The 19,069-nt window shown below is 35.3% G+C and overlaps 1 protein-coding gene across 1 annotated transcript in view; it reads left to right on the top strand.

Annotated features, from left to right (window-relative positions):
- Nucleotides 1-8,428, top strand: part of BMT2 (base methyltransferase of 25S rRNA 2 homolog) — a 90,413-nt gene extending 81,985 nt beyond the window's left edge. The window contains exon 5 of the mRNA XM_019418076.2: nucleotides 5,184-8,428. Coding sequence (XP_019273621.1) covers nucleotides 5,184-5,813 — 630 coding nt within the window. The 3' untranslated portion in view covers nucleotides 5,814-8,428. The remainder of the gene's footprint in view (nucleotides 1-5,183) is intronic.
- The last annotated feature ends 10,641 nt before the right edge of the window (nucleotides 8,429-19,069 follow it).

Genomic DNA, 19,069 nt, shown 5'->3' with positions numbered 1-19,069 from the left:
CTTAAGCCTCCAGCTTTTGATTTCCACTTAGGTCATGATCTCATGGTTTGTGAGTTCAAGCCCTGCATTGGGCTCTGCTCTGGCAGTACAGAGTCTTTTTGGGATTCTCTCCCTTCATCTCTCTCTCTCTCTCTCTCTGCCTTTCCCCCTGAGCTCTATCTCAAAATAAATAAAACTTTTTAAAAAAATGTACTTATAAACATACAAATAGATTGAGAGGCTAAACAAAAAGAAAGTTCATGTGGCTACATTATAATCCGACAAAGCAAATGACAGAGCAAAGAATATTACCAGCAATAAAGAGGTTATTTCAGAATAATAAAAAGGTCAACTCGTCAAGAGTACAGAATAATCCTAAACATTCATGTACCTAAAAACAGCTTAAATACATAAACCAAAAACTGATAAAATAGCAAGGAGAAATAGACATTTATAAAATTATAGTGAGATATTAATACCCATGTCTCAATAATGGATATAAAAATTACAGCATCAAAGAAGAACCCATCAGGGAAATTAGAGTATATTTTGGAATGAAGAGAAATAAAAACTTAAGAGATCAGAATGCATATGATGTCACTAAATCACTGAAGCACTACCTAGGGGAAAATTATAGCCCTGTACACCTTTATTAGAAAATAGCAAAGGTTTCAAAGCAATGACAACAAATTTCCAACCAGAAACAGACAAAAAAGGCACACTAAATTCCAAGTATAAGAAAGAAAACAAGTTATCAGACCAGAAATCAAGGAGATAGAAAACTTGGAGATAAACACCTTGGAAAATTGATAAAAGGAAAAGCTAGTTCTTTGAGAAGTTAAACAAAATTGATAAACCACTAGCCATAATAAGAAAAAGAAGTTATATCATTACTGATTTTACCAATAATAAGAGGATAAAAAGGAGATATTGTTAACAATTTTATGCCAATAAATTCCACAACTTAAATGAAATGGAAAAATTCCCTGCAAGACATACTACCAAAGTTTATTCATGAAGAAATAAATAACCTGAATGGCCCTAAATGCATTAAAGAAATTTAAATAGTTAAAAACTTGTCCAAAAAAGAAAATTTCAGGCCTACATGGCTTCACTGGTAAAATCAACTAACAGTAAGGAAGAAATACCAATTCTACACAAACTCTTTCATAAAATTGAAATGGATGGTATATTACCCAACGTCTTCTAAAAGGCCAGAGACTTTATGAACATACATGCAAAGTGTTCTATACAAAGTTATAACATGTTGAATGCAACTGTATTTCAAAGCAGGTAATGTATCATGACCAAGTTTTGTTTGCAAGATTGGTTTAACTTCAAAAAACTGTTTTTTCACCTTAGCACACTAATATAGATCTCAATAGACATAGGAAAAACATTTGATAAAAATCCAAACATTATTTCCTTATGAAAACTCTCAGAAGGAATTCAGCTGAATTCCGTCACCCTGGTAAAGGCTGTCTGAAAAATCTACAGCTAACATCATACTTAATAAAATAAAAATGCTTTCCCCACTAGAACAAGGAAAGAATATGTACCTTCGCCACTTCTATATAGCATTCTCTGTAAATTCTATCCAGTGCAATAGAGACAGAAAAAAAAAAAAAAAGCAGTAATAGGCATCAAGATTGGAAAGAACTAAAACTATTTATTCATGCATGACATTGAACATATATTATTCTATGGAATCTAGAGAGAAGCCAATAGAATAAATGAGTTTAGCAGAGTTGCAAGATAAAAGATCAATATACAAGAGTCAACTGTGTGTATACACACGCAAACTCACCTACACACACTAGCCACAATCAATTAGAAATTAAACATAATACCATCTACAATAGCATCAAAAATATGAAATACTTAACATATTTATATAAAATATTTCACATAAAGCTGATAAAAGATGGGAGAAAACATATATTGCAAACTGTAAGTTATTTTAATGTTTTTAATGTTTAATTTTGAGAGAGAGAGAGAAAACGATTGGGGGAGAGGCAGAGAGAGAGACACACAGAATATGAAGCAGGCTCCAAGCTGTCAGCACAGAGCCAGCCCTGGGGCTCGAACTCATGAACTATGAGATCATGACCTGAGCCAAAGTGGGATGCTTAACTGACTGAGGCACCCAAGCGCCCCAAAAACTGTTCATTATTGAGAGAAATTAAAGAAGACCTAAGTAAGTAGAGAAATATACCATGTTTATTCATGGAAGAACTCAATATTATAAATATGTCAGTTTTCTCAATACCTATTCATAGATTCAGGGCAATCTTGATCAAAATCCTAGCAGGCTTTTTTGTAAAAGTTGAAAAACTCTAAAATTTGTGAGGAAATTCAAAGAACCTAGAATAGCTAAAACAACTTTTTAAAAGGACAGTGTTTGAGAGTAACACTACCTGACTTCAAAATTTTAAAGGTACAGTAATCAAAACACTGCAGTATTGGTGTCGAGAGTATCAATGAAGTATAAGAGAGGGCCCACAAATAAGACCAAATTTATGGACTACTAATTTTCAACCTAGATGGAAAAGATAGCCTTTTCAACAAATGGTTGGAACAACTGAATATCCATATACAAAAGAAAAAAACTTTAGTCCATACCTCACACCATATACAAAAATAAACTCAGATTATGTACTTCAATGTGAAACATACAGCTATAGAACTTTCAGAAGAAAACATTGAAAAACAAAACTTCCTAACATTGGGTCAGGAAAAATTTCTTAGATATGACACCAAAAATAGTCCATTATTAAGGAATAAATTATAAATTGGTCTTCATCACAATGTAAAATGTTTCCTCTTCAAAGACTGTTAAAAGAATAAAAGACAGCCACAATCTGAGAGTATTTTTTTTAAATATGAAATTTATTGTCAAATTGGTTTCCATACAACAATCAACAAAACTAAAAGGCAACCAACGGAATGGGAAAAGATATTTGCAAATGACATATCGGACAAAGGGCTAGTATCCAAAATCTATAAAAAGCTCACCAAACTCCACACCCGAAAAACAAATAAACCAATGAAGAAATGGGCAGAAGACACGAAGAGACACTTCTCTAAAGAAGACATCCAGATGGCCAACAGGCACATGAGAAGATGCTCAACATCACTCCTTATCAGGGAAATACAAATCAAAACCACACTCAGATATCACCTCACGCCAGTCAGAGTGGCTAAAATGAACAAGTGAGGAGACTGTAGATGCTGGAGAGGATGTGGAGAAACGGGAACCCTCTTGCACTGTTGGTGGGAATGCAGACTGGTGCAGTCACTGTGGAAAACAGTGTGGAGGTTCATCAAAAAATTAAAAATAGATCTACCCTGTGAACCAGCAATAGCACTGCTAGGAATTTACCTGAGTATTTTCAAGTCCTACATCTGATTAAGAACTCGTGTCCAGAATAACGAACTCTCAGAGCTAATAAAACAGGTTTGTTTTTTTTTTTTTTAAATGTAAAGCAACCCAATTATTAAGTGAGCAAAAGATTTAAATAAACACTTGACCAAAGAAGATATCCAGATGGCAAATAAGTACATGTAAAGAAGATAAATATCACTACCTATTAAGAAAATGCAAGTTAAAACCACAGTATACCACTACACACCTCTGTTACAATGATTTTAAAGTGTAAAAGGCTAGCTATCCCAGGTGTTGATGAGTATTTGGAGGAACTGGAATTCCCATACACTCCTGGGGGGGGATGAAAAACTGTTTAACTACTTTTGAAAACAGTTTTGGAGTTTCTTTAAAAGTTAAACATACACCTACTAGTATATGATCCAGCCACGCCTTTCCTGGATACTTACTCCAGAGAAATGAAAGCATGTCCATTGAAAGTCAAACAGGAATATTCATAGCAGCTTAAGTTAGAATAGCCAAAAGTTAGAAATAGCCCAGATGTACATAAACAGTATGTGAAGAAACTGTGATATATTCTTGATGCAGTAGCATACCTTACAGCAATTAAAAAGGAACTGTCAATACATGTAAAACAGTGGATGAATCTCAAGAAAATCGTACTAGGTGAAAGAAGCGAGACAAATCAACAATACATTATTGTGTCTTATTCCATTTATATAAAATTCTATGAAATACAAACTATAGTGATAGAAATCACATGAATGATTGCCTAGTGGTGAAGAAGAACAGGAAGGGTACAAGGCAGGGATTATAAAGGCTCATGAGGAAGCTTTCAGGAGGTGTTAGGTCTATTCATTAACTTAATTGTGGAATGGTTTCATGAATGTTTAAATGTCAAAAACTTATCAACGAGTACCTTTTAAATATGCTTGTGCATCAGTTAATACTTGTTTGTACATCAGTTATACTTCAGTAAATAGCAAATCGAAGAAAAACATACATCTTTTTCTGTGTAATAGAACTTTACATCTCACTTTGCCTAATCTGTAGTGCACATACATGACCGGCTTGTCCAGCTACTAGCAAGAATAAGGCACTAAACTATTCTATGAAAAGGGCAACTAATTTTTATCTAATTTTAAATTTTTATTCTGGGTCATTTTCATGGAGTTGTAGTATTCAGTAAATTATGCAGTGCTGTTTATTCCCTTAGTTGTGGTGTTTCCCATGGCCATTGAAGTTAATTTTAATGTGTTGTTTTAAACCAGGTATTAACTTTTTGATAGAATAAGTGTAATAATTAAAATTACTTTTAAGATAGTTAATGGTTTCAAAGACATTTTTCATTATTTCAAAAGTTTTGGTGTTCTTCTTTTACCAATTTATAATGCCCCTTTCTTTTATTATCCTCTTTGATGTCCTTGATTCATCTTTATTTCATGGTATTTCTTGTTTAAAGTTTTTACAATGACCTGTTTTTGATAACTGTAAATGTTGAAGTGAATGTAAATATGATTAAGTTTAGATAAATCATTCCTGTAAACTCTTATGCAAATTAAATTTCAAATTGTTCAACAGAAATATTTAGTTTTTTAATGATGAATACAAGTTCTCCAGGCTTGATTACTCTTCAAGATTATTGTGAGTAAAAGTTTAGGTTCAGTGTCTGTACAAGTGGAATAATTTAGAAGGGAAAGGTTCAAAAGTAAAGGTTGGATTATGTAGAAATGCTGTGAAATAGTTCGGTGTAAAATCTGTGTAATAGGATGGAAGTAATTTTCAAATTCTTAATGAGTCCTTTTTTCCCTTTCTGCAGAGTGTATATAAATGTGACTTCCTGAACTTGCAGCTTCAGCAGCCACTCCAGCTTGCACAGGATGCTATAGATGCCTTTTTAAAGCAGCTGAAAAACCCTATTGATTCTCTTCCTGGAGAACTTTTCCATGTGGTTGTTTTCTCTCTCCTTCTTTCTTATTTTCCATCACCTTACCAACGATGGATTTGCTGCAAGAAAGCCCATGAACTGTTAGTGTTAAATGGTTTATTGCTTATCATCACACCTGATTCCTCCCATCAGAACCGTCATGCTATGATGATGAAAAGCTGGAAGATTGCTATAGAGTCCCTGGGCTTTAAACGTTTCAAGTATTCAAAGTTTTCACATATGCATTTGATGGCATTTAGAAAAATCTCCCTAAAGACCACAAGTGACTTGGTTAGTAGGAACTACCCAGGGATGTTATATATTCCTCAAGATTTCAACAGTATAGAAGAGGAGGAATATTCTAACCCTTCCTGCTACGTTCGATCAGATATAGAAGATGAACAACTAGCATATGGTTTCACAGAGCTCCCTGATGCTCCATATGACTCAGATTCTGGAGAAAGTCAAGCCAGCTCTATTCCTTTCTATGAGCTAGAAGATCCCATATTACTTTTAAGTTAATATCAAAGTAAAAGGCCCTTTCAGTCCAGACTCCTAAACTAATTGCTTACACTAATCAGAAATACTAACATGAACTCAGTACTTAAAACCTGGTTTGCATAGAAAAAATGCAAAGGTTTACAGAGTTTGCTATTTTTTTCTACTTCTGGATTTTAAAATTTATTCTTATATAGAAAGCTTAAAGTTTCATGCAGAGTGACTCCTGTCATAGCAGAAACCACTGTTACTTTAGCATTTAGCACTAAGATATCATAGAAAGGTACCTTTTTTTCTTTAGTGCTATTGTGAAAAATGAAGCATAACTTGCTATGTATTTTCCCTTTTTTAATCTTCTCAGTGTTGACTTTAATCCATTGCAATGAGAAAAGATATGTAGAAAGCTGTAGCTTGCACTTTGATGACTCACAAGTTAAATGTGACACAGATAGATTGGTTTAGTTGTTTTGTGATGCACTTACTCTCTTTTCTAGCTAAATTGTTATCTGTTACAGAAAGCCATTTTCTGTTCAGTTTTGTCTGATGACCAGCATTTCTTCAACTTTTTAGAATTCATCTTTTTTTTTTTTCTCTCTCTTGCTCATTTGGCAGCAGACACTTGGGGAAAGATTTCTAATCTTTCTAGTCCCCCAAGTATTTCTAATCCCCCAAGTATTCTAATTCCATTAGTACAAGACAATAAACACCATTGCCAAAGTAGAATGATATGTTCATATCTTTCATATTGATTTAGGCCTTGGTGTTAAGTGTATCTAACTGTGATAATTCACTCTTTTTTTAATTTAGGTTTCATTTCCAGATTTTTCTATTTAAGCAAGGGGCAATACTCAATCCTGACCTGAAACACCTTGGTGAAAGGGTTTGCACTTGTCAGAGTTTATGTTCTGTCTAGACCAACCATGTTAGGGTCCTCACCTTTCCATTAAGGAGGTGGCTGCACTACTAGTCTGGAATTACATAGAAAAATTTTAAATTAACCCTCTGCTAGTGAGCTCATAACATGGTTTTCACCTTTCGGTATTCTAATTTCTATCAGAATTCTAGCAGAAAATTTTCTTTGAATACATAAACCATTAGTTGGCTGTGGGAATTTTCCCTTTCCACAATAAGTGACTTTCTGTGTTTCTGAATCAGAAGCAAGTGATTAAGGAGAAAATTATGTCCAAACAAGACAAGATTAGTTTAAATAGCTGAGAACATTTAGTCCACATTGTCTTGTCAGCCAGCAATTGTCATGTAAACTATCATTTTTAAGAGTGCCACTGTGTGGATTTTTTTTCAAGTGGTTGATACATTAAAATTACCTCATACTGAGGTTTTTGCACTGAAATATCACAGTTTCAGAATTCATGGTTAATGTTGTGTGTGTGTATGTTTGTGTGTGTGTGTGTGTGTGTGTGTATGTATTTTTAAAGGAAACTTGCATTTTCAATAGTTGATCCTAAATTTCATAAACTGCACTTCTTTGGTAAAACTGACGTTTTGTGCTTATTGTGAGTTGCCATAGTTAACTTTGAATGTCAAACTTTATTTAGAAATACAAAATTTACCCTTTAAGATATAAATGATTGCGTATATTTGCCCAATATTTCAAATTAAATTTCACATTCTAAATTAATGAAAGTTACAGGATTGTAATTAACCTACAAAGGTCAGTTGACTAAATGTAATATCGATTACTCAAATATGTGAGAAATAACATGAAATGTTTCATTTACTTTCAATAGCTTAAGAGTCAATAATTAGGATTGACTTTTCTTTCCAATTAAGCACTATGAGTCACATCTTGTAGCTCCCACAAAAGAAGGAAAAAAAAAAAAAAACAGCGTTAAGGTAACACAAAACTGTTTTGGTAGTACCTCTTTTACCTTACTGCCCATTTCCTTTGGTTTGGCTAAATACTATCTTAAGGGCAAAGAAAACAATGCATCTCATTAAAGTGCTTTGAAAGTAAATGACAACATTGGTTTTGAGAGGCTGGTGTAAGTATGACCTTGGAGTCAGCCTTTGTGTTACAGCTAAAATGTTGGTGCTATAAATTCCTCTGATTGTTTACAGATGTTGATTCTGCTTATGCTCCAAAGTGTGCATGATGTATTTTAAGTAGTACTTTAAAGAAAAGTCTGTTTATAAAACCTACTCCCACTTAGTATAAATTTGTTTGGATTTATAAATATCATTTGTTACTGTAAATTCAGCTTCAAATTAGGTTGGTACAGAATTTAAACTAATACATTTTCCACCAAAGCCAATTAACGTTTAAGTGTTAAAATATAAGCAGTCCTGCGGCTTGCTGCCAGATTGTATATGTAATGAGAGGAGACGTTAACAGAGCCTTCTAATACTGTATTGGTACTCCCAAGAATGATTTCATTTGGATCCAAGTTTTAAGGGGTCTCCTGTCTCACAACAGGAGTCTCCAAAAGAATTTGGAGTTTGAAAAATAAATGATCATTTGGTTAGATTCTTCAGGATCATGACTAGATCAAAAGTGGTTTATATCATAGTTGCCAAACAGTGGGAGGTGGCATACCTGAAAAATGTATGTTTGTGTTTGTTGTATTTTTTCACTTTTTGTGAACAAAGCACATTTATTAAAAATTTTAAATTTTCTAATATTCATTGTGTACTGCTTGTAACCGGAAAATTTTGTGGTCTTTGACCCATCTTACTAAATGATTTTGGAATTGGGATGCAGTTTAGAATCTGAATCACATCTGGAATTTTCCAGCTGCATTCATCTACCCAAATTTCTTAATTCCATAAATTCATTCACCAAGATCCAGAAAGTTAATTGACTACCAGATTGATAAGCAGCATGACAATACATGACAAACAAGTATTAACAAGCATAAATTCTAGTTCATTTTATGTCTACTTTCCTTGAAAATTAATGATTATATGAGAGAGAAGTGTATTAGGTATTTTAGTGCAGCAAATGGCTTTCTCATGAGATCAAACAGTTCTTTATGGAACAAATGTTTGAAATCTACTACACAGTATGCTGAGGAAACATCAGGATTGGGGTGGTCACAGTCCCCTGTTTCTGTGGAATTTATGATCTAATGGAGAAGAAAAGCATTCTACATGGGGTTAATACCTCCATCTAGGAATGATTGCCTACTGATAGATCTTTGACCCTGCTCAAGTCCCTTAATTTGTTTACCAAAAATGGAACAAAATACAAGAAAGTTTTAAACACAACTGTATAACAAATTACAAACACAATGCAGATAAGAGGGCTATATTGTTCATCTCTCTAGAAAAGTGCAAGCTACAAACCAATTCTCTGATGGTAAAAGGCAGGTAAAAAAAAGGGGGGGGGGAATCAAGCTTTTACTTCATTTCCCCACATTTTTCTGAGCACAGTGCTGCAATGGTATTCCTCTTCAAGGGCCCACACACTAACATTTGGTTCCTTTTAGGTGTTACAAATTGTTAAATGATAGCAAAGGTGGAGACAAAATTTTCTTAATTACTAGTCCAAAACACAATGTTTTTACAAAGAATGTTCATATTATGAAAATTTGATATTTAACTTCAGTAACCTCCATGATGGTTCACAATAAAAATTTCATATCCACAATCCACTACCAATGAAAATTTCCCCAAGATTATTAGTGGTGGCCTATGTTACACAATACTCCATAAAAAAGCTACAATAGCTAACAATTTCATTAAGGAACTCTAAATATTATAGAAGGAAGGAAATATTGGGTTTTCTAAGTCCTATTTTTCTTATTGGAGGAATTCATAACTACATAATTGAGAAGACTTTATCCTAAACTTTGATTCGAATGTTTTATCATCCTAAATTTAACAATGAGTTCAGTAGTTTTGTATGCATTTTTTCAACTAGGAATCTAGTTACATTTGGCACTGTTGAGTGGTAACTTTTGGTCAACATCAGCAGTGTTCGACTTACTTTGTATTTCCGTAACACTTGTTCAATGAATAGAAAGCTATTCTGCTTTTTGCAATATAAAACACTGGTTATTAATGTCACTGATGTTTATAGTAATCAGAAACATTGACAACTATTTTGTCATAGATTTTGACTATTTCTAAGATTGGATCCTTTGGTAGTACCAAGATCATACATATTTGTGTGTTTCCTAAATTAAAGTAAAATCCAAAGAATTCGGTCATAGATACTGGCTGCAGATTTGTTTCTTGAATTTGTTACAAATAATTAGAGGGCTATAAAACAAATTTGTTACTATTACTAGATTAGAATGCCCATGTAAACCATAAAAAATGGTACTGAGCCTTGCTCAAAAGACAATGCCAATAGTATTTCCTAAACCCAGGCCTATATGCAGCTCTTTAGGGAGAAAAGCCAGGCGAATATACTTGCATACTTTAATTGTGTATAGGTCTTAATTACTGAAGGCAGTCACAAACTAGTAAATCCTTTAGTAGTGCCTAATATTCTATAGTTCTCTCAGCTGGTGTGGAGAAATCAGGTATCTAGAAGACTAAAATGATTTGTGGACACATTTTTTTATAAAGCTATTGTAGAATCCACATTTAAGTCCTTTATATTTGTTCCCTACACCTACATCTACGAATCTTTTCTACAGCTAATGCTATGCTTTAGCTATGCCTGTTGTACCCAGGAAGAAGGATACAAACGTGGCCAAGGGCAGTATTTAGTTCTTCGAACTCCTGTAACACATGACTGGATGACAGAGTCTACAGAGACAGGTTAAATGTAAAAATTAAAGTCAACAAAAAGGACCAGTCTCCCAATTGCCATAGGCCTTTTCATTAGGAATCCAAGAATTAATGTGTTTGTCAAAGGCAAGGATGGATGAACCATTCCCTGGAAATAAGGTAGATGGATGATTTCTGGGAAGAGGAGAGGTAGGCAGACCAAATTCCTAGAGCCTTCCTGCAAGAAAAAAGATGCTTAAGGAAACAGACCTGAGACAAAAGAGGGGCTCTGTATGGCTTGGCTATAAAAACGGACCCTTATGTTTTCTAAACTCACTGAAGCATTAGCACAGATTAACATTCCAGAGAGATTACTGTGGAAACAATAAGGACCTGGGAATTTCAGAGTTAGAAGAAAACATTTCGACAGGAAAGGTGATCTTTTGGAGCTTGTCTAACCACAAGTATTACCAAGACGGGGGACCCTGGTGGCCTGGAGAATGGTTCCGGCTGGAATGAGGAGCTATGGAATGGGAGTTAGGAGGTGATAAATCATCTCTTTGGTAGTGACTGGACACACAAAAACTGCTAACATCAATTTTATACTTTAAAAAGTCAAAAGATATTTTTTAATGAAATGAACAAATGTTTTTCTCCCTAAAAGTTCTCAAGTGTAAAAAAGGAACATTTTAACATCACTCGTGTAGAGATAGTATTATGAACAAACATAGGTGGATGATAATAACTTCTATAATTTCACTTCCCAAAGAACGTGAAATTTAGAAGAGAGCGAGCTCAGATCTTGTAAAAGGTCATTTTATTTTTTTTATTTTTAAAAGATAGCAAGGCTTTTTTTTTTTTTTTTAACGTTTATTTATTTTTGAGACAGAGAGAGACACAGCATGAACGGGGGAGGGGCAGAGAGAGAGGGGAACACAGAATCAGAAGCAGGCTCCAGGCTCTGAGCCATCAGCCCAGAGCCTGACGCGGGGCTTGAACTCGCGGAACGCGAGATCGTGACCTGAGCCGAAGTCGGACGCTTAACCGACTGAGCCATCCAGGCGCCCCTAAAAGGTCATTTTAGATTGTATACGGTATTACTTAGGAAATAGAGTTGTTTTTGAGTAATGAATTTTCACTGATTAACTGGACCTTATGGTCCCTTTTAGTAACTATGAGGATTATTTGTGAAATAGCTAGTTCAAGTTAGCAATACAGTTTGTAGCAGTGATTAAAAGCCAAGTTTTTTTTTTTTTTTTTTTGTACCATTCACTCAAATACAGATTCATTAGTTGAGGCCTAATTACTGCACTATTACACTGGACTAGGTACTGTAAGGAATAGATGCCTGTTGTGCTCTTCAGGGCTGACAGTGTAACTTAAAAAAAAAAAAGGTAAATGCATTAGCTTTAATAGGAGGCAACAAAAAATTGCACAACAGCATACTGCATGGCAGCATCTGGTGGTACCTATCAATGAAACCTGTTCACATGACCTTTTGGCACAATGTTCATAACCAATCTAGATGGAATTTACTCAAATATGGATATCCCTCATCATGCAAGTGCCAAATGGCAATAATGTTGCCCCTTCCCGCCACTCCAAGTCAGCTTCCAACATTGCTCTCCTTAACCTTCTATGATAAAGCCCCAGGGGAAGAGGGGTTGGGGTTTGGAGAACAATCCTGTACCCATCCTTGCACCAGCTAGTCCCTCTACCTGGAATTTCTTCCTTTTATATTGGATTTGTAGGACTAGTTCATTTTTGTTATTAAGATCTTGGCTTACACATCACCTCCTCAAGGTGTCCTTCCCAGTCCACATAATCAAGTAGTCTCTTCACATCACTGTAAAGCCTCTGCATAACTAATTATCTGAAGGTTATCTTTTTCCTTGTCTGTATATATGGGCAAGTCCCTCATCTATCCTGTATCTTCAGCCTAGCAAAGTGCCTTCAACAAAGCAGATGATCAATAAATACTTGTAAACGAATTCATCTTACCTTATAAAATGCAACGGAGAGGACAGGGGACCAGGGCTGATGGTTAGTTCATGAAGCTTCTGGGGTGATTTGTTTCGGTTATTTTATTAATGTATTCTCAAAATCAGGATGTAGGTCAATTTATACTTTAGAGAAGTCTGAATTGGCTTATATAAAATATTGTTTACATCGATACGTAGTGATTTGGAGCCATATAATTTTTCTCCCCTCTACTTACTCCTATCCATTTAAATTTGTTCTATCTTAACCTCAGATACTACTTTCTTACCATGCCCCTGTCAGTGCTATCCAATCCCTACCTCCCTCTCATTGCCAATGAAAGAATTTAAGTTTGTAGACAATCATTAGCTACTACATCTAAGGAAGATTGAATTTATTGACCTCTTTGGTTCCCCAAGAAATGTAGCACTCCAGCAGTTTCTTAATTCATGTAAGGGAAACATTATTCCAACTGCTTTCCAGATAGGTTCCTACCAGTAACTACTATGAGATTTTGGGCAAATTCTTCCCAGGACCTGTTTCTTAATCTACAAAATTCATTTGCAGGGTTACTCATAGATTTCTAAAGTATCTGTAAAACAAATAACACAATCTTGTCACATAGGATAATACAACACGTAGTTTCTATTATTTTTTTTTTTTTTTAGCAAACAGCCATCAATAACCCTGTTTCTATTTTCTTCGTCCTGACTATACTGTGCTTTCCATGCACACTGACCATTTCATCTCCACCATCACCACCAACTGAAAATCCGTGATATCTATTCCTTCAGCTCATACTAAGTTAAATAGTGTTCAATTTTCTCATCTTTGATTTTCTCCCGAACGAATTCCCAGGAAAGGACATAAAAGGTACCCAAACCATTACAACCTACCCTGCAAGATTTCATTGGAAACTACAAAAGAAATCTCAACACAAGATTGTCTTGTCTCTCTAAAAGATGAATACAAATGGGTAACCACTGCTTCAGTATGTTTGATTCAGCTATCTTATTAATCATGAAAGAGTTTCCATGAAGGACAACAGTTAATATGAAGTAGTTATTGGTTCACAACCCTCTTGAGAACTTTCTGGATGTAATCTGAAATAGGCCCTGGATGTGAAGGGCAGGGAGAGACCAGAGAAAGAGGCCACTCCAGCCTAGTAGGTGGCAGTTTTAATAAGCAAAGAGAGCTTCTATATAAGGTTTGTCGTGGGCAGCAGAAAGACAAATGGATCCCTGCACTGGCTCATTACATCTTCAAAGCTTATAAAAGGCCTTAACTGGGTTCAGTCATGTGTATCATTCAGGTGTTCTCAATACCACATCCTTATGTATAGGCTACGTCCTTGCAGCAGCCTCTGGGAGCGGGAAAGTCAAGCAGAACCCACATTCCAAGGACAGGGGAATGTGGGAAGAGTCTCATCACCCAGACCCTGTTCATGGGTCAACTGGCAGTCATATTTTTTTGATGACCTTCTCCAACAGGAATATAACCCATTTTACTTAAGCGTAGGAAGAGATTAGGATTGTTTCATCAAGTGGGAAGAAAACCCTTGAAACATAGTACAGTTTCTCAAATTCTGATTTCTCTAGCTCCACAAAAGCACACCTCCTATTACTTCTATCACATTCCAAGTTATGAATATAAGCTCTTCCATGGGAATACTTGTCTGAATCCATCCACTAAAGTCTGACATTACAGAGGCCTTGAACAAAAGAACAGATTGGAGCTTGACAATAATAGTCTAGAAAACTATAACAATAGCAACAGAAAAGACACATTTTTTAAAAAATACCATTATTCTAAATAAAGTCCTTTCAATAGTCATGGTAACAAGCATCACTTATTAAGCAACTATTATGTATAACCTGAGTTGCCTAATCAATGTGGATGTCTGAAGCAGTATATGTTTTTGAAGCTAGTTCCACAAAAACTGGGCACAAAATTGAATAAAATATGCTTATGTTAAGTGTTTGCATTATACTGTTGTAGGTATTCTTTTATGTATTGAGTTCTGATCCCCAGCTAAATCAGATCATGCCTTCAGGAGGCTTCTATCTAGTAAGAAAAACAAAACGGATACACGAAAATTGTAATGGTAAAAAAAGGGATGTCACAAAGAAATTGAAAAGGGAGTCAAATAATTTCTCCTTCAAGAAGGCACGAGAACCAGAGTATTACAGGTGAGTTCTATCAACTTCTGGGAGAAGGTTTTTTCCTACAATTTATTCCAAAGCATTGAAAAAAAAAAATGAAAAAGAAAAAGGGAACTTCGAGCTAGAATTGATTCAAACTTGGAAAGCACACAAAATCACAAGTTATACTAATTTTCTATTGGTGCTATAACAAATTGTCACAAATTTACTGGTTTTAAAAAATAAAACATTATCTTACAGTTTTGTAGGCCAGAAGTCTAACATGGATCTCACCGGGCTCAAGTCAAGGTGTTGTATTCCCTCTGGAGGCTTGAAGGAAAATTCCATTTCCTTGCCTTTTCCAGCAAAAGACTACCTGAATTCCTTGGCTCATAGCTCCCTTCTTCCATCTTTAGAACCAACTCAAATCTTGCTCATAGCATAGCTCTGAATCTCCTTCGATAGTGAGCCTCTCTCCTCTGTCTCTCCAACTGCAGCTGGAAAAGGTTTTCCCCTTTTTAAGGACTCGTGATCAGAATGGGCCAATGAGAATAATCCAGGATTATCACCCTAGCAGAAGGTCTTTAACTTAAAGCACATGTGCAAAACTCCTTTTACCAAGTGAGGTTGTCTATTCACAGGATTCATAAATCAGGAAATCTTTGGAAGGCCAGTATTCTGCCAACCTCACAGGCAATTTCAGCTGTAACTATTAATGCAAAACTAGTAAATAAAATACTGAGGGGAAAAAACAACTAAAAATCATATATTGACACAATACAGTAATACCAAAAAGAGTTATTTTTCTTCCAAGGATGAATTCAGGCAAGTAATAATGTAAGTCACTCTATTCACCAATTAAAGAGAAAAACCAATGATTATCTGGATGCTAAGAAAAGCATTTCTTTTATTTTTCTATTATTATCTTTTTAATGTTTATTTATTTTTGAGAGAGAGACAGAGCATGAGCAGGGAAGGGGTAGAGAGAGAGAGAGCACAAGACACAGAATCCAAAACAGGCTGCAGGCCCTGAGCTGTCAGCACAGAGCCAGACACAGGGCTTGAACCCATGAACCATGAGATCATGACCTGAGCCGAAGTCAGGTGCTCAACCGACTGAGCCACCCAGGTGCCTCAAGAAAAGCGTTTATTAAATCCAACACCTATTCATAAATAAACTCTTAGATTAATAGTTGAAAGAAAGCCTTCTTAACATGACAAAACAATCTACCAGAAACCTATAGAAAACTTCATAATGAAAAAACACTAGAAGCCTTTCATTAAAGGCAAAAGAATAACAATGATGCATAGTTGCAATATGACTATTTGATGTACAGATGTAATGTAGTAAAATGAGATAAATAAGTGAGGTCTAATACTGGGGAGGAAGAGATAAAACCCATTGTCTATACATATCATTGACTAAAACGTGTAAGAGAAATGACAAAACTACTAGAAAGTTTGGCGGGTTAGCTTTCTTATACATGATCAAAAAACCAATTAGCTATTACCATGGAAAAAATATCCCATTCATGGTTGCAAAAATAAGCAACGACACAAAAAACTAGGAAAAATACTTAGCAATAAACTAAATATTTAAAATATATATATTGAGACCTATACAAAGAAAAGACTAAAACTTTACCAAAGAACATAAGACTAGCTACAGACACTGTCAGATTCCTGATGGGAAGACCAAATATCAGAGATAAGTCTGTGATTTGGGGAGACATCAAGATTTGGAAAATGTCAAATCTCCCCCAAATTACTCAATAATCCAATGCAATCTCAGCCAAAATCCAAGTAAGATTTTTGTATTGATTTGATAAGCTGATTAAAATTTCATAAGAAAAACGGGCAAGAAAATTTTAGAAAAAGAATAGAGAAGATATTGATATAAAAACATACAAGATATAATAATATAAATAATATGGCATAGATGCAAAAAAGATTAATAGAGCAGAATATAAAGTCCAGAAGCTCTCCAGTGTACATATAGGTATTCAGCACAGAACAAAAGTGACATTTCAAATCAGCAGAGAAACAATGGACAAGTCGATTGTGCTGGTAATAGACAATTCGATAAATGATAATATGAACAAAACAGAGGAACAGTTAACATAAGGGAAAAAATAAAATGACAAGGGGCTCAACTTACTAGTAATGAGTAAAAAGAACAAATTAAAATAATAAGTACTATTTTTCATCCATCAGCTTAAGACAAGTAAAGAATGATAATATAAACTATTGATATGGGTATGGGGATAAGAATATTCTCTTTCACTACTGGTAGAAATTTGTTACAAATTCAAAAAGCCCTTTTGGTGAACAATTTACCAATATAAACATTCTGAATATGCACTTTATCCAGCACTTTCTAATCCATAAGCATATCATCATGTTTGCAATTTTTACATTTGCACTGAAGCATAAATCTAAAGCAAAAAACCGGAAAGTCTAAAAGTCCTTCAATAGAAAAATAGCCAACATGAAACATAGTACATTCATCCCATACAATTGTTTAAAATGTTTTTAACAAACCAAAAACTCCACAGGAATCTCTGTGTCCTGTCTTGAGCACATCTTTGAGCGCCAAGATAATTGCTAAAAACACAAAAGCAATTCAAATAACAGCAGAAGTAACATAACAACCAAAAGACAAAATTATACATTTGTATAAGAACTCCTACTGATACTCATGGAAAAAGGGTAAGATCAATGATTCACAAAATTTAGTATGATGGAGAATGACCAGAGGCGCCTGGATGGCTCAGTCGGTTGAGCGAGCAACTTTTGCTCAGGTCATGAGTGCGTTCGAGGTGGGGATCAGGCTCACTGCTATCAGCTCAGAGCCTGCTTTGGATCCTGTGTGCCCTTCTCTCTTTGCCCCTGCCCTGCTCATGAGCTCGCTCTCGCTCTCTCTCTTTCTCTCTCAAAAATGAATAAGTACTAAGAAAAAAAAAAAAAAAGAATGACCAAAGGGCATTGTCCTAGGAGATACTTCCATGAGATTGTGATTCAGTAGGTCCGGGCTGATGCCCAGGCACCTGCCATCTTTAACAAGCTCCTAAGCGATTTCAGTTTGAGAATCTATGGCCAGAATCTTGAGAAATCAGGACTCAGAAGGATACAGTGTATCAAAGGGTAATACTGCTTTTTTGCAGTCTCAGTAGTGGCTTTGGCAATGCCCTCACTGAAAGTGAACTTCTGAACTATACTACTCTGTATAGCGTAAGTTGTTTGCATTGTGCAAATTAGTATACTTTGTGCATTTTAAAGCAAAACAACAACAAAGACAGGAAAATACAAAAAAGAGAGGTATCTTTAGTCACCTAACATAAAATGTAGGAGAAATCTAAAGGAAAAAATATCGTCACTTGGGCAGTCAAGGAAGGTTCCCAGAGGGAGTGGCATTTGAAAGGGGCTTGGAAGGAAAAGTTAAAATTCGAACAAGTAAAACTGAGGAAGAAGTATTCTAGGTAGAGGAATGATACAGGAACACACAAGGGGGAAATAAGGGCTTTCAATTAGGGAATATTTCCGTTTTCATAGAGTTTAGGGCACTGAAGAGAAATTATTAGGAATTAAGAGTTTCATAGTTAAGGCAGTGTTTTTGGACGATTTTGGTTATCAGGCTAAAGATTTTGACTCTGCAAATAGTGAAAATCAGTGAAAGGTTTTAAGCCTAAGCATTGTGTAATGGTAGAATGACGGCCTATGAAGGTTAACTGGATACCCGGATGCACTGAAGGGCAGAAACTGGAAGCTGGAGGCTATTATCCTTTCCAAAAGAAATCAGCATGAATTGTGGTAGAGACATGGAAACAGAGGAAAATGGAGCCAGGGCTATTGAGGAGAGAATACATGAGGGACGGGTGAGGAGAGGAGTTGGGTCTGAGAGGAATACATTCAGGCAAGTTTAAAACGTGGCCAGATTTCAGGAGAGCTTTAAGGACAGGCTTGGGAATCAGCTGCAGAGAAGTCAAAATTAACATCAAGATCTAACTAAGGGTGCAGAGGAAAAGAGGACCAAAGTGAACTTTAGAAAAAAATCTATTCAGGAGGAACTAGACTAGTTGTTAAAACAATTCAAATAAAGCAAAGAGATATAGGATGAGAAATAGAACACTGGTCTTTCAAACCAAGGGAGAAGAGATCTGGGTCAACCACACCACCACCTCTCCACCTCTACCCACACTGGTCTTAAATGTTTAGTTCATTTTTCTATTGGCTAGAGAAGTGATTCCCAAACATAGCAGTTAATCAGGATCATCTGGGAACGAGGACGTTAAAGAATATTAGTATGTAAGCAGTAACCGTGCAACTTAACATTTAGTAGGTTGTATGCGGCATCTCAAAATCCATGTATATAAATAGTTCTTAGCCAGATATAATTTGGGTTCTGGAATGAAAGGAAAGGTAGCGAACACTGAAAGGGAATAAATCCACATAAGTACAGAATAAATAATTTTCATAAAAAGT

The sequence above is a fragment of the Panthera pardus genome, unplaced genomic scaffold (assembly GCF_024362965.1).
Source record: "Panthera pardus isolate Hobbes unplaced genomic scaffold, ASM2436296v1 HiC_scaffold_8, whole genome shotgun sequence".
In the NCBI taxonomy this organism is placed as follows: Eukaryota; Metazoa; Chordata; class Mammalia; order Carnivora; family Felidae; genus Panthera; species Panthera pardus.
This window is presented reverse-complemented; position numbering and strand designations above follow the sequence as displayed.